The 14963-nt window shown below is 39.8% G+C and overlaps 1 protein-coding gene across 31 annotated transcripts in view; it reads right to left on the bottom strand.

Annotated features, from left to right (window-relative positions):
• BRD4 (bromodomain containing 4) overlaps positions 1–14963 on the bottom strand; it is a 209512-nt gene that overhangs the window by 39775 nt on the left and 154774 nt on the right. For 22 of the 31 annotated variants that reach the window (XR_010594492.1, XM_065576384.1, XM_065576374.1 and 19 more), the window contains 4 exons: positions 12752–12961; positions 11730–11929; positions 10026–10327; positions 8385–8495 (listed from right to left, as the gene is read on the bottom strand). Coding sequence is in view for 29 of the 31 variants with exons in the window: in XM_065576384.1 (XP_065432456.1) it covers positions 8385–8495; positions 10026–10327; positions 11730–11929; positions 12752–12961 (823 nt within the window). In the remaining 2 variants the exon portion in view is untranslated. The remainder of the gene's footprint in view (positions 1–8384; positions 8496–10025; positions 10328–11729; positions 11930–12751; positions 12962–14963) is intronic. The other 9 variants (XR_010594493.1, XM_065576376.1, XM_065576386.1 and 6 more) reach the window with 1 other exon arrangement.

The following is a 14963-nucleotide window of genomic DNA, read 5'->3' as shown; positions in this document are numbered from 1 at the left end:
ACTGCAAGTAAAAACTTTACAAAATAGTTTCGGTTATAAAATAAACTTCCCTTGATAGCACAGAGAACCTCCATACTACTCTGGTATTAGAGATGAGCTCAAAATGTGAATACTGTGTATAAGTGACTCATGGTTTCCAGACTGTGTTGTGGTGCTTTCTTGGCATTTTGCTGGAAGACAATTAAATCTAATTGCTTCCCTTCCCCTGTTGTGCAGGGAGAGCAGATCAACTCATTGTGGCTTCTATGCCACTGACACAGTCATGTAAGGCAGAAGGTGTTTCCTAAAAATGTGGCTAAAGAAAGTTGTTAGCAGTAGCAAGAGCACTAAATCCCAAGGTTCAAATTGGTCTTGGATAAGATGTATATCTAGCTTTACAGAAAAAGGGATACCTATACTCTAATGTGCTGGCATATCAGTTTATTGAATTTCTAATGGAACTATCACCTTAATAGAAAAATGCTGATGCAATATTTGTCAAATTATTACATTAAAAAACACTAGGGTTTTGAAGAAAAAACCCAACAACCCTAATCTTAACAGGGCAAAAGAACAGTGATTAAAAATAGTACTTAGCTTTTCTATGTATCACAGTACATAAACACACTAAGGCCTGGATCCTGCAATCAGTTATGCAAGTGAATAGTTTCTTAAAATAGGATTACACTCAAGTGCAGGTGCCTAGTGGACTTTGAAGCTCTGTCGGGTGCTTTACAAATATTAATTAGTTCTCCTTCCTCAATTCAGATGCAACCTGAATCAGCATGTTGTATACTGACAAGGAGTGGTGTATCAAGATGGTAATTCTTCAGTGGGCTCAAAACCAAAGCAAAGCACTTTTCCTGACCTCTCATTAGAAAATATGGAAACTATATTTTAAAAAATGAACATCCCCAGTGAAAAGAATAAAGAGAAGAATATCCCATACCCAAACTCCCAACAAAAGAGTTTCTATTAAAACTCACCACATTAAAATAGAATATTAAGCCAAATTTTGTACATTTATCAGAACAGTAAGGGTACAAATTTGATCAGTCAGAGCCTTGACAGTTGAATTTCAATAGTCAACTCCCCAACTGCATAGTTCTCCGAGTAACTACTCAAGTGGTTTGCAGGACCATAGATACAGCAGTGCTCTTCTGCAAAGCCCCTTTACTGATGCTTAGGGCCCTACCAAATTTATGGCCACAAAAAAACTTGTCATGGACCGTGAAATCTGGTCTCCCCCCGTGAAATCTGATCTTTTGTGTGCTTTTACACTATAGTATACAGATTTCACAGGGGAGAGCAGCTTTTCTCAAATTGGGGGTCCTGACCCAAAAGGGAGCTGCGGGGGGGGGGGGGGGGGGCGGGAGGTCACAAGGTTATTTTAGGGGACTCATAGTATTGCCACCCTTACTTCTGCGCTGCCTTCAGAGCTGAGTGGCTGGAGAGCAGTGGCTGTTGGCCGGACGCCCAGCTTTGAAGGCAGTGCCCTGCCAGCAGCAGCACAAAGAAGGGTGGCAATACCATACCATGCCATCCTTACCTCTGTGCTGTTGCTGGCGGTGGCTCTGCCTTCAGAACTGGACTCCTGGCCAGAAGCCGCTGCTCTCCAGCTACCCAGCTCTGAAGGCAGCACCACCGCCAGCAGCAGCGCAGAAGTAAGGGCATCAGTACCACAATCCCCCCTACAATAACCTTGCAACCCCCCCACCCCTTTTTGGGTCAGGACCTCTACAATTACAACATCATAAAAATTCAGATTTAAATAGCTGAAATAATGAAATTATTTTAAAAATCCTATGATCGTGAAATTGACCAAAATGGACCCTGAATTTGGTAGCGTCCTACTGATGCTATTAGGACTGTCCTTGGTGATTAATACAAAGTTAATTCTAGATTCTACTGAGAGAAAATTAATCTCTTATTTTTTCTTCCCCCATTTGGTGTTTCCCAGGGAGGAGCTACAACAGATAGGAGGTAGTGAGCACTTTGAAACATTATCTGCACAGTAAGGTCTTGGCTACACTTGCAAGTTACAGCGCTGTAAAGCCTCCCCCAGCCCTGTAACTCACTCCCCGTCCACACTGGCAGGGCACTTACAGCGCTGTATCTCCCTGAGTACACCGCTGCAGGTACTCCACATCTCCGAGAGGAATAACAGCTGCAGCCGAGATGGCTACGATTCACGGGTGTGAGTGTAAACACTTGCAGCGCTGTACTAATCACCTTGTCAAGTGGCCAATCCTCTCCATTGTTGTGACCGGCTGCAGGAATGCAGAAGTGCTGGTTTCAAAGCTCCTACCACAGAGAAAAGCAAACAGTTTGCAGCTTGCTTTGAGTGAGTAAATGAACGAACAGGGGGCCAGGAGTTCAGAATTTGCAAAATAGAGAGCTGACACGTTCCAAAAAGCACTCTCTCTCCACCCACACTCCCTATCACAATCCACCCCACCCCCCCCGTTTTGAAAAGCACATTGCAGCCACATGAATGCTGGGATAGCTGCCCATTATGCACCGCTCCCAATACAGCTGCAAATGTTGCAAGTGTGGCCACACCACTGCGCTGTCAGCTGTCAGTGTGGACAGTCTGCAGCGCTTTTCCCTACTCAGCTGTACGAAGACAGGTTTACCTCACAGCGCTGTACAGCTGCAAGTGTAGCCAAGGCCTAAGTTAAGACTACAGGGAATCAAGTTTCCTATTTCAGAACCCAAGGGCCAAATCACCTCTAGGAGTTTAGCAAAGTAAGTTTATTCATATAGAGCTATATGAGGTATTGAAGGTACAACTGTATGAGGGGAATGGTGGCCTACTGAATTAGTACGCAGGTCAGCTGCTGTGTACAAGCTCTGCCAATCTGACACCTGGCATTCTGTTCACAAATCACTATGTGTGGATATGAATGCCTACTCAGATGCACCATTCAAACTACATCCTGAATGCAGGACACTAGGATAGAATATCCTAGTTCATCTACATTTCCTAGGTGCCAGATGATCAGGAACTTTGGGCATTAAGCCCACTAAATCTGAATTGGTAGATACTCCCCACCCATGTGAGAAAAAGAGGATGAGAGGAAGTTTCTGCATAGAGGACCCCCCCCACACCAAATCTAGATGCCCCCATTCTCTTACGTTTCTCAGTCACCACAGTATATCGACGTGGTTAAGGAGTTTGATTGTTGAGAAGGGCAGGGCTGTCAAACATGACTAAAAAGCTACCTGATGCTTGATAAAGACAAAACAGAAGCCAATTAAATTCAAATGGGTGAAGTACTGTTGAGGAGAGAAGTATTTTCCCTCCTCTGATTCATAAAGAAACAGGAAACTCTATTAAGGAACAGATTACAATTTAGCAGGGTCTGAAGTTTGAAAGGTCAGCCATTTAATCCATGCATAAAAATACATATTACAAACACAGGAAAAGTATCTTTCTTTTGCACAACTTACAGCTGAATTGGAGTTGACTCAAAATGTTCAACCCAAAAGTTTACCTCTGAGCTGAGCTACAGCATAGGAAGTTTCAGAACAAAAGCAAAATTTGCAAGAAAGCTGACACAAGTCAAGTTGAAACCTTAACTTTAGTGTTTGTTACCATGGAAATAATTTTAGTAGAATGGTTTCTAGATATCAATGGTCTTGGAGACTTTTCAGGAGACATCTCAGGCTTGCTAGCTAAGGCATGAACACAAAATAATACTCAAGATCTTTAGATGAGGTATAACATCACAATATTACTTCATTCATTAAAACTATGAAACATGAAACAATAGCTATGAAACATGGAGACCGAGTTCACCACAAGTATTGCCTCCCACATTCCCTTCCTCCCCCCAGTATGAATAAAACTGAGCTCTTTTGCTTCACTAAAGAGGTAAGAGGATACCTCAAGCCAGAAAGACCCAGCACTGCACCTCTAAAGATAATTTCTGACTTAACGTATATTTGTGTGTTCTGTGAACTCTAGACATTCTCTGCCATAAAGATGCACCACTGTATACTACAGCTTGATCATTCATGACTGAATGATTAAGCTCAAAAGAACAGATATGCTTACAAAACTATTTGTATTCTGTAGAAAAAAGGTTGCTTACATGCAACCTCACCTAAGGCTGAAGATACAAAAACCGTAATTGAAAGAGGCAATGGAATCTATTAGAAATTTCATGATACTTGCATAGAAAGTCAGGAGGTAATAAAGTTACCAGCTAACTTGATGGTTGTGTTTAGTCTATATCACAAGTAGGTGTCTCCAGGATGAATTTCAATCTCATTACAATTCATAAAGATACTATCAAAACACAACTAAAATTAAACTGCACTAATCCTTTAATCCTGTACCTCTGTTTTCATAGATTATAAAACTAAGGGACCATTCTGTTCACCTGGTCCAATCTCCTGCAAAATATCCTCCAGTAATTTGTTTTCTCTACTAATATCAATCTTCAAGGTATTAAATCTTCCAGGGCTGATTTTCAATGCAAGTATAGTACTCATGATTATTAACAAGAATGCTTTATAAATTCTGTTTTAAATTCTAGATTAAGGATTAGCAACAGGTGGATTAAAGTGAGTGGAGCAAAATCAACCCAGAATGTAAGTAGCTTTTCAGAAATCTGGACTACAGAGATGAGTCAGGCAGCTGTAAGAGAGCACTGTATTAGTGCATTAAAACCTGTCTTTAGTGACTACGGAGAGTGAACTGCAGGAGACTGAAGCAGATGCGTAATTTCAGTATAACTAGTTATATAATGTGTACCTATTTTTTCTTATATATTATAGAATTAACTGGTGTGTATTTTTACATGTATCAAAGTGCTTTATGATAAATCAAACCAAGATAAAATAACTTACAATTATAGTATTAAGATTTTTAGATTTAAAACTACATATATCTATTGCACAAAACACCAAGTACACCCACCAAACAGCAGCTCAGTGGGTAAAAAAAGGAAAAACAGAAACCAAGTTATTATAAAAGAGGAGCATAAGAAGCCAGATCTTATTACAAATTGAAGTGCAAAGATTATCAGTAAGATTTTAAATCTAATTTTCCACTTCACCAGCGCAGGTGTTTCTCCTATCAGGATATATATTTTGCAACTTCTCCAGAATCGTATTGCTCATTTAAACATTACCGAGAGAGAAGCTCAAAGGATGGCCAACGACAGGGCTATTACAGTAAAGGGTATCGTGAATTAACAATACATTAGTTACATAAGGTGTCAAATATACAATTCTAAAATGTTTAAATAATTACATTTCAATTCATGGGAAACCGTATTCTATATGTTAATAATTAAGTTACTATCCTGCAGTACAGGGACAACAAGGGCCCCTATATTTAATCAGAAAAGCAGGAGAAAGATTTAGCAAAACAAACATCACTGTAAATATTCTAGACCAGAAAAATTTAGTTTCTTTTTTTGGTAACAAAGTATTATCAAAACAAATATATTCATTTGTACATATTCAAAGACTACTAAAAAATCTGGTGACTATAGCTTTATTATGTGGCAGAAAGCTCGATAAAGAATACAAACTGCGCGCAGGGTTACTGGTTTTTAAAAACAATGTTTAAACTGAGAGAATTATAAACATATTATATGATTAATTTTGGAACAGAAAGTGAAAGATAAGAGTCAACAAGCTAAAACAAAACCAAAAATTGCATCCCAAGGAACATTTGCAATTTCAAAATAAATTTGAAGGGAAAGAAGGCTCACATACCACACACACATTGCACTATACCTAGAGGCAGAGTGCTGCCCAATGGCTCTAATGATAGCACTAAATCACTTAATGCCAACATTTTCAAAAACATCTGATTTCCAGTAGCCAACATGGGACACCCTGGCCACGATTTTCAGAGATGCTGGGCACCTATTGGGGCACCAATTCAAGTTAAAGAGCTGGGGGGGGGGGGGGGGGTTGTGGGGGCACCTCAGCACCTGTGATAATCAAGTCCAAAATGGACACCCAAAAACAGAGGCAACCAAAATTAAGAGGCCAGTTTTGAACACACTGGCCCTGTCATCCCAAGACTGTCAAGATGGAATCAGACTAGGAGATATGGATATGTTTTGGGAAGAGCAGTTTTACAGTCAGTTGTTATAGTTTTATGGAACAGAGAACATTAGAGAAAAAAGCTCAGTCACGTTTAGCACTCCACCAAGGAAGTGCAGTTATGGTACACAGTGGAGTACACTGGAGGCACTAATGTGACTTATGTTGCAAAGTTGAGCAAACTGTCATCTTACAGATTTCCATACCATACACCACATAAAACTTATAAAGAACTAAGGTTTTAATTAGCTCTGCCTAATGACAGCTTACTCAAAATACAAAAACTATAAAGCAATTCATTCTTAAGGATAAAGTGCTCTATGGCAGAAGAACAGAAGAGGTCTGCTCCCTCAGCCAATCACAATCCAAGAGGTCAATTACAGGACAATGAGCAAGTGAAGCTCAATTTCACTCAGATCCACCCAATCAAATGAATCAGGTTCCACTGCCTCATTCTCAGGAAGATTATGAAAAACATTTAACTTAGAAATGATTTTGTCTGGATCATGCACACTTGCCATGGAAAAAAGACAGATGAGAACATATGTTCTGTTTTTACCATATTGTGGCATCTTAGGGTTTGTCTACACACAGATTTTGCACTGATTTAACTATAGTAGTACAGCCAAATAGTAGTACAGCCAAATAGTAGTACAAAAACTTCATAAACCAGGCCAAGATATCCATAACTGTGCTTTTGCAGACAAATGCATCACACTGGGAATAAATTTCTGGGGCAAAGAGGAACAATACTTTTTTCATTCCCGTGTCTCAGACCTGAATGAGCAAAGAGTCATGCAAGAAAGACCAGAGAACTTGATTTCTAAACAAGTTTTTCACAGAAGCTTTGGCAGGCCTAAGTCTGCATTAGTCAAATAAAGCCACTGAAATACAACAATTATACAACAACAGTCTATGGCTTGAGTGTAAATGTGGCAGCTCTGCCTCAAGACTTATCTAGTAGCAAGAGACCATTTTCTTCTAACATTCTCGTCCGCTAACACACACTATGAGGACAGCACTCATGAACACTGAACGTTATATTTTGACCAGTATTAAATATAATTTCCTCTAAAGAACTATCGTCAGGAGTTCCTTTCAAAAAACTGAATTTAACTTAAAAATATGCTTGACAATATAATGCAACCTAAATGTGTTATATTTAACTACAGTTTAGTGCAGATTTCCCCCCCACCCAAGAAAATACAGGCTTAAAATCAGAGTGTTTGTAGGAAGTGTCATCAGTAAGCATCCAAAGCAACTCCTATAAATACTAATCTCTGCTGATTTTGGGGAGGGTCAGAAAAGCAGAGGCGAGTATTTAGCATACATGTGGGGCTTGTTTTGAAGTTTTAGAGCAGTATGCATTCAGCACCTGTGCTCTTAGGCCTCTCCAAACCCAATGGCAGGCCTGAAAATGTATTACTTCAGTCACAGAATTTCTTAAATTACAAGTGCATTTTTATTTATTTTTACTCCTGTTTGCACTTCAGAGTCAATCCAGCTATAGAAGTGGAAGCAGGATTCTTTTCTACCTCATACATCTTCATCAGACATAGTTAACTACGTTAAAGTTGCAGAAACTTTATTACTGGTGATTTATGTGCCAGAAAGAACCCAGCTTAACTTTCAGAACCCACACAGAGCTGGCAGTTCGAGAAAGAATAACTCGAATTCTTAGCTATACAGCTTTGCTCACTTTGACACACATGAATGCCACTTTAGTTTCTTAAAGTGTGGTTCTTCTTCTATTTCAGAAGTGCAAAACACCCTCAGCTTAACATGCCTAAATCACAAATTCTGAGGGCGTATCAGCTGAGAATAGAAAAGCTATACAAAGTCATTACTGCTCACTAAATTCATCCTACTTTTCCTGAAGAGAATTGTTTCATGCCATTGTTTTTATTTTTTATACATAAACCCACATTTCCTCAGCTGTTGTTCAGCAAAATGCCCTGGTGCAGAAGTGTTCCTGGTGAGAACACTTACACTCCCCAAGAGCAAACTGAAAAGAGAAGGGGTCTTTTTAAAAATATGTAATTATATCACTGGCCAGATAGAAAGTATCTGGGCATATGTTACAGGTTGGCTCTCCCACAGCAAGGAAGAAAAGCAATAAAATCTTGTAATCTTGGGAAGTGCAAGATGCCATACCCCCATTTCCAAGTTTCATATGTCGGGTCCAATACAGGCAACTGCAACATGCAGGATCTACACTGTGTGTACTGTTTTAATTACAAAGACAAAAAAATTAAAGACCAAGCCAGTACTGAAAACATATTTATTTATACAGAAGACAGGTATAGGACTGAGTCTTTAAATAAGCTGCATCTAACCTGTTTCTGAATCTTCACTGTCGGAGGAGCTGGATTCACTGGTGCTCTCAGACTCTGAGGAGGAGAACCCCTTCATTTTAGAGGAACCAGCAATTACATCCACTTTCTCTGCTGCAACAAGATAATAGTACAATATTGTCAAAGGATGACAAAAATAACCCAGAATCCAGTCTTGTGCTGTATGGTCCTCCTGTAATCAACAACGCCCGTAATAGGAATTCTATTGCATGGAGGGCTGCTTGTATGCTGATGCTCTATAGTTGGGGTCATAAGTAGCTTAACTAAGTAAAGTACGATTGCAAACTCACTGCCCTGTTCCCATGTTCCTTCCTAGTCCTGAACTTTACAAACTAGGGCAGAAATGAAGAGTTTGCCCTACTGTTCCCAATTCCCTAATGAGGTAACAAATACAACTTTTGCCTAAATAACCCATAAACATGCATGTATCAGATTCTTGCAGAAGGAAAGTGTGCTAGAAATGTTCACACACATATTATTTACTGACTAGATTATACTGGCCCATAATTAATGCATAGTATTTTTTTTAAATAATGCTATTGACCCAATGAATTATAATGGGTCCAAAACTGCATATATTCAATCCTGCACATGACCCAATCCTTCTGCAATCTGTGTTAGAGAAGGCTTTTCATGCATATGCAGCATTTGACATTTACACTTCAAGTTCTAGGCTATTTTTCTTTCCAAAACACCAAATAAGCTTACAAGTGATGCTTAGGCCAGCAGCACATAGGGCAATTTCACATCTTCTTATGGCTTGCTGAATTCCAAACGTAAAGGTTTTATTTGGATATATCAGTACAAAGAAAAGCATGGGAATGGGTTATTGGAGAATTCTGCAAACTCCCCTCTACGTGCACAGTCACTTTTGATTCTGTAAGAGGCTTTATTCAACTTTAAAATGCTTTTCTAAGCATTAACCATATATTAAAAAATAAAACAAAATCCGAAAACAGCTCCAAAATCTGGTGGAAAGAATCCAGGATGGCAGCCCCAGTGTAGTGAGTCTCATGCCTGGGACAATCCCAAATCCAGGCCTATACATGTGCCAACTGTTTCACAGGATGGCGCCCCAGTTTGGCATGAGAGCATTCTTTCAGTGAGAAGAGGTGCTTTGGGGCTTTTTTGGCACACTGAAGGTGAGTTTGCAGCCCAGAGCAAATACTGTTGTACAATAAAAGAAAACTAAATGGTTTTACAAGGAAAGTTTGCATGAGATTGAAACAGCATGTAATATTCCATTTAGCCGGCAGTATGATGTGTCACTTGTATCAAGTGTTTGGAGTGAAAAAAATATTTACATTAGAGATCAAAGTACAGGGATATTAAGATAAAGTGAGCCCTAAATCACAAGCCATTGAGTTAAAGTCCAGTGGTAAGATTTAACACACATGCTGTTGTGCCATTAATCTATCTTTTGATAGAAAAGTAGTAGTTTTGAAATGAGTTCTTCTCTTCCCTGGCATGAGGATATAAATACCTATATACACAGTATGTGCATCATCTCTCTCTATATGTGTGTGTCTGTGTGTGTGTGTGCGCGCGCCTCTCTCTCTCTCACACAAGATTTGCACTACATCGCTGGAATGTGAAGTAAACTGCTTTGAGGATGAAAGGTACCTTGAGGTTTCCTCTTCTTCCGTAAACATGATGTTACATATCTCTCCAACTCCCGCAATGTGGATGGCTTTAATGTCTCAAAGTCAATTTCAATCTCATCAGGATTGGAGTTTTTAAGCGAGGGTTCTCTTGACTGGATGATATGGACAACTCGGCCCAGTTTCTCACCAGGGAGTTTATTAATGTCCAGGCTCAGCTGCCTCTTTTCCTCATAGGACATTGGCTTACACTTGTCCTCCTCCTCAGACTCGTAGACAGGAGGGGGTTTGCTGTTCTTCACCGTCACAGGCTCCTTCTTACTACTTAGGAATAATTATAAAACATTATTATAGAAACAACAAATTCGTGAGGCATTTAAAAAGCAGCAGCTTGATATTAATGTCTTAAATGTAACATTGATTACATTACACTCTAATTAAAAATGATCAAAGTTGTTTATTTTCAGGAGGCTATTAAGAATACAATTGGAATGGGTGGGTAAGAGGGCAGAGAGACCAGAACGTGACAGATAGGCACTCCTTGGTGACATTCATTTTCAGCATTAAATATATGGATCCCTCTTACGATTTCTGACTTCCTGATCTATATGTGCGTGTGGGAGAGGAGGGGAAGCAAGAAGCAGCAGGCATAAAAAACAACAAAAAAAAACTGTCCTCAGAATAAATAACTATCTGTTAGAGACTTCATATACTAGGGTTGTGGTTTTATTCTGAGAATACAGAAATTAGACCATCACTGATTTTGAGAAACTTTAGGTTTGTAGTTATAAAAAGGATGTGTATCTAACTGAAGAGGTCACACTTCAGCCAGATTCATAGCACCTCAGCGTTAACACAGAATGCACAGCCTATGTAGCAAAAGGATTACCAATGAAATTAGAGAAGTAAGAGATCTATTAGGCCACAGTCAGTTCAGTTCCCTGGGAAGAATTTACAATTGAGCTCTGCAGTACATTGTCTGGTATTTTATCCAGCCTCAATGCCCTAAATGGGGGGTGGGGGTAGGGGATGAGAAATGGGCTCATATCCCTTACTTTTGACAATTTTGCAGCCTAATCAAGCTCACTGCAAGCAGTTTCTACTTATATGCAAACTACATTTTCCCCTTTCTTCATTTCATCCCATTACCCGAAGTTATGATGCTTTGTTGCACTGTAAATAGTTCCTCCCCCTGGCTGGGGGTTATGCCCTTGAAATACTTGGATATTTTACCTCTGCTGAGTTGTCACTTACCCAACTGTAAATATCTAGCTCATAACCTTTTCCCTGATAAGCCAATCCCTCCAGCACCCAGGAGGGGAAGATAGATGAAATCTAAAAAACTCCAGGATCTGGGATTCAATGTCACAGTGACAATATACAGAGGAACAAAAATTAATTCTCTATCATATCTCATACTGGATACTAATGGCAGCCCCACAAGCCAGACACAGAAGCACAGGGGTGCATGAGTGAAAACAAGTACTGTCACACTGAGGCACAACTGATTGGGGGCTGCACCAACACGTGTTCCTGGAACTGATACTATCAATGCCAAGGCCCTTACAGAAGGGAGAAACCCCAGAGGGAGCCATCACTACACCACAGGCACTAGGGGTTACTGTTCGAAGTAATCCTGAATGCAAGAAGGTTGTCTCTAACTCTCTATTGTTCCTCAGTGCAGCAAAATACAAAAACTGCAAGATACGACAGACACAAAGCTGACCTTGAGTTACTGCTGTTGCTATTATTTTTCTTGGCCTTCTTGAGTGGTGGTTCCTTGGTTTTACTTTTCTTATTCTCCTCTACTTCTTCCTTCTTTTTGTGCTTCTCTTTTTTCTTTTCTTTCTTGTCTTTCTCCTTTTTCTTTGGTTTGCTCTGCTGTGGCTGGGACAGGGCAGCGAGCTGTTCATGCACTGCTTTAAGCTAAGAGGCAGACACACAAAGATCAAGATACTTTCGTTCTGCATCACCTCCACTCCCATATTCATTCCTTTCTTCTCCTTTCTGGCCTGGCTACTCTCACTTGCTTTCATCTCTTTGAATATTAAGTGGGTCAGTTCTAGATGCTTTTTATTGTACACTGATTATTTTTTCCATTATACTTTAAAGCACCCTGACCCGCTTGACAGGGGGTAGGAAGTTTTTATAAAGTTACTACTCTCCTCACCTTTCGGCCAAGAACAGACTGCCCACTTCCTCTGCGCCAGTTGGACACTAAATGCTATTGACAATGAATGATTTAATGGACGAGGAGGGCCTGTGAGGCTACAATGATTCAGATGGAGCACTGCCTGTATTCGGGGCTGCACCTCCCTATCAGAGGTGGTGGCTACAGGCCCCATTTTATAAGTTCACGTGCCACACTTTAGTCTTAAGTTGAGCCAGCCCAAAACTGTATTCTATCCATTCAAATGACGCTACCTAATTCAAGGCAATGTATAGTGTGCTGCTGTGATTTTTTTGAACATTATATGTGTACTAAATAGAACATAATCAAATGTTTTGAAAGACACCACAATATTTATTAATACTTTTCCCATTAAGCCCTTTCAACGACAGATGTCAGAGCACTTTACAATTGAGCTTCACAGCCCCTGGGAAGCTGGTAGCTCATTTTACAGATGGATAAACTAAGGCAAAGAGCTAGAGCAAATTGCCCAAGGTCACCCAAGTCAGTAGAAGAGTTGAGAATGCCTGACTCTTAGTTCCCCCTGCTCTAGCCCCTAGACCCGCAGAACACATTACCTGTTCCTGGAGTTCTGCTAGTCGCTGAGCTCGTTCTTCCTCAGAATCATCTGATGAGCTATCGCTATCGGAGGAGCTATCACTGCTGCTATCGCTGGACGAAGGGGGGGCCACCTTGGTTGGGGGTGGCACCACTACTGGAGAGGAGGCTGGAATCATGGGTTCTTCAGGTTCATCTGGCATTTTAGCAAAGCGCATCTCAAAAACATCCTGGGGGAGAAAAACACATTGAAAAATAATGCTAGGTTTGCAAGTACTATACAAATACACATTTACAAGCAGCTCGGCATGTAATAATGATTATTATTCAAGCAACATAAGCCCCTGACAAACACAGACAAGCCTTCCCTCCTTGAAGGAACGAAGGGAGGACAGACTAAGATCAATATATGTTCTGTACAGGCTTGGCAGAATTCAACTTCTGATATCAATGTTTATTTTTAAGCATTTTTTGTCCATTTAATTTTTCACAGTTGCAAAAAAATTACAAGTTTTAAACTTTTTTTTTCTACTTATCTATTTAAATGTCCACAGTCGCAGGGCAGCATGGGGTGGTCAGTCAATTATTTAATGACAGCAGATGTAGAGATTCAAAAAGTTAAAGCTTTACCACCATTAAAATACAAATTGCCAATATCACATATACAAACAAACAAAGTAAATATCCTTAAATCAAACAGTTCTCAAGCAGCATTTTTCTTGCTTTGCTTATCTGTAACTTTCTATTATCGCTCGAAATATTCAGTTTGTGTGTGTATAGTGAAATTGAGGTTTACTGACATTTACCGATAAAAATCTGATCCTTCAAAGTCTACTTATGTAACTAAATAAGGTAAGAGTGCTGAATTGATGATACTATCTACACAATAAATACTAAGGTGCAGGATGATCAAACCTACTAAAACAGCAGAACAGCTCTATGGATTAGCAAAAAAACGTTGATTGTCCAATTCAGGGCAGAAACTTCCTTACTTATTAAAAGACAAAGTTCAGAGGGCGCAAACAATTCCTCAAAATTACTTCTAAAGAATAGAATTCAATGTTTTAGCTTCCTTAATTAAAAATAACTTTGAGTCAGCTTAAAGCTTACCACGCTACTATACTACTTCTCTGTTCACTCCTTAACTGATATTTTAAACAAAATTAAAGTCAAAGGGTAAACGTGAGATTTGGAGGATATGGTAGACTGCAGTCCTAAAGAAAAATTACAACTATGCTTGCAGAGTCAAGACTTTAATACAAAACCCAGTACAGAGATATACTGAAATGTTGAAAAAAATCCCCTTACAGAATGGCTAATACTAAATCTGAACAACCAGATGACATGGTTCAATGTGGACACAGGTGCTGAACGGCTGCATTTTATCTCCATTGTTGTTTGGCATTGCAAAAGACTGGATAACAAAATGCATTAGCAACACAAACATCAGAACAGCATGGGCAGATGGAAAATGCCTAGAAGACCTAGACTTTGCTGATACTGCACTACTGAGTGAGGCCCATAAAAACTTATCAAGACAGACAACTTGGCAAAAATAACACGCTAAGCAAGTTATAAGGCTAAAATATCAAAAAAGTAAAACAGTTCATCCACCTGGGCAGCACCGTTAGCCAACAGAGACCTCAAGAAGGAAGTGACATCAAGAACAGAGCATACACTAAACTCAACCACCTATGGAAATCAAAAATATACAGTGCCAGAACAAAACAATTTTAAATTCAAAAGTAATCTCGGTGCTAACACATGGCTGCGAGAGCTGGAGAGCTACTAAAATGTTAGTCAGAAAACCAGACAGCTTCGAAAGTAAGTGCCTATGAAAGATTCTGGGCATTGGTTGGAAAAAATCCCCAGTGAAGAGATCTGAGAAATCACTAACCAGCAGCTCATTTCCACCAGAATCAGAAGGAAGCACGTGACATATCTGAAGCATGTACTGCAGATGCCAACATATACCCCCATGTGAAGCTGCCAAGTGGAAATGAAAGCACCCAAGAGAAATCTTAGGAACCCCCTTTAGTAGTGAGGGCAGAATAGTTGATCTCAACACCACAGAGCTAATGGGGAGCAGCAGCAAAGGACTGGTTTCTGCCTTCTGCACCAACATTGGCATGGAAAGGATATAAAAAGACCTTTACCAATGCTACTTCTCGTACAGACTATCTGTAAAGATTTGTCCAGGGGGAGGTATTCCTCCACCCTGCTTTTATGGTT

The sequence above is a fragment of the Chrysemys picta genome, chromosome 22, assembly GCF_011386835.1.
Source record: "Chrysemys picta bellii isolate R12L10 chromosome 22, ASM1138683v2, whole genome shotgun sequence".
NCBI classification, from domain to species: Eukaryota; Metazoa; Chordata; order Testudines; family Emydidae; genus Chrysemys; species Chrysemys picta.
Note: the sequence above shows the minus strand (reverse complement) of the source record. Positions and strands in the feature narration are given on the sequence as shown.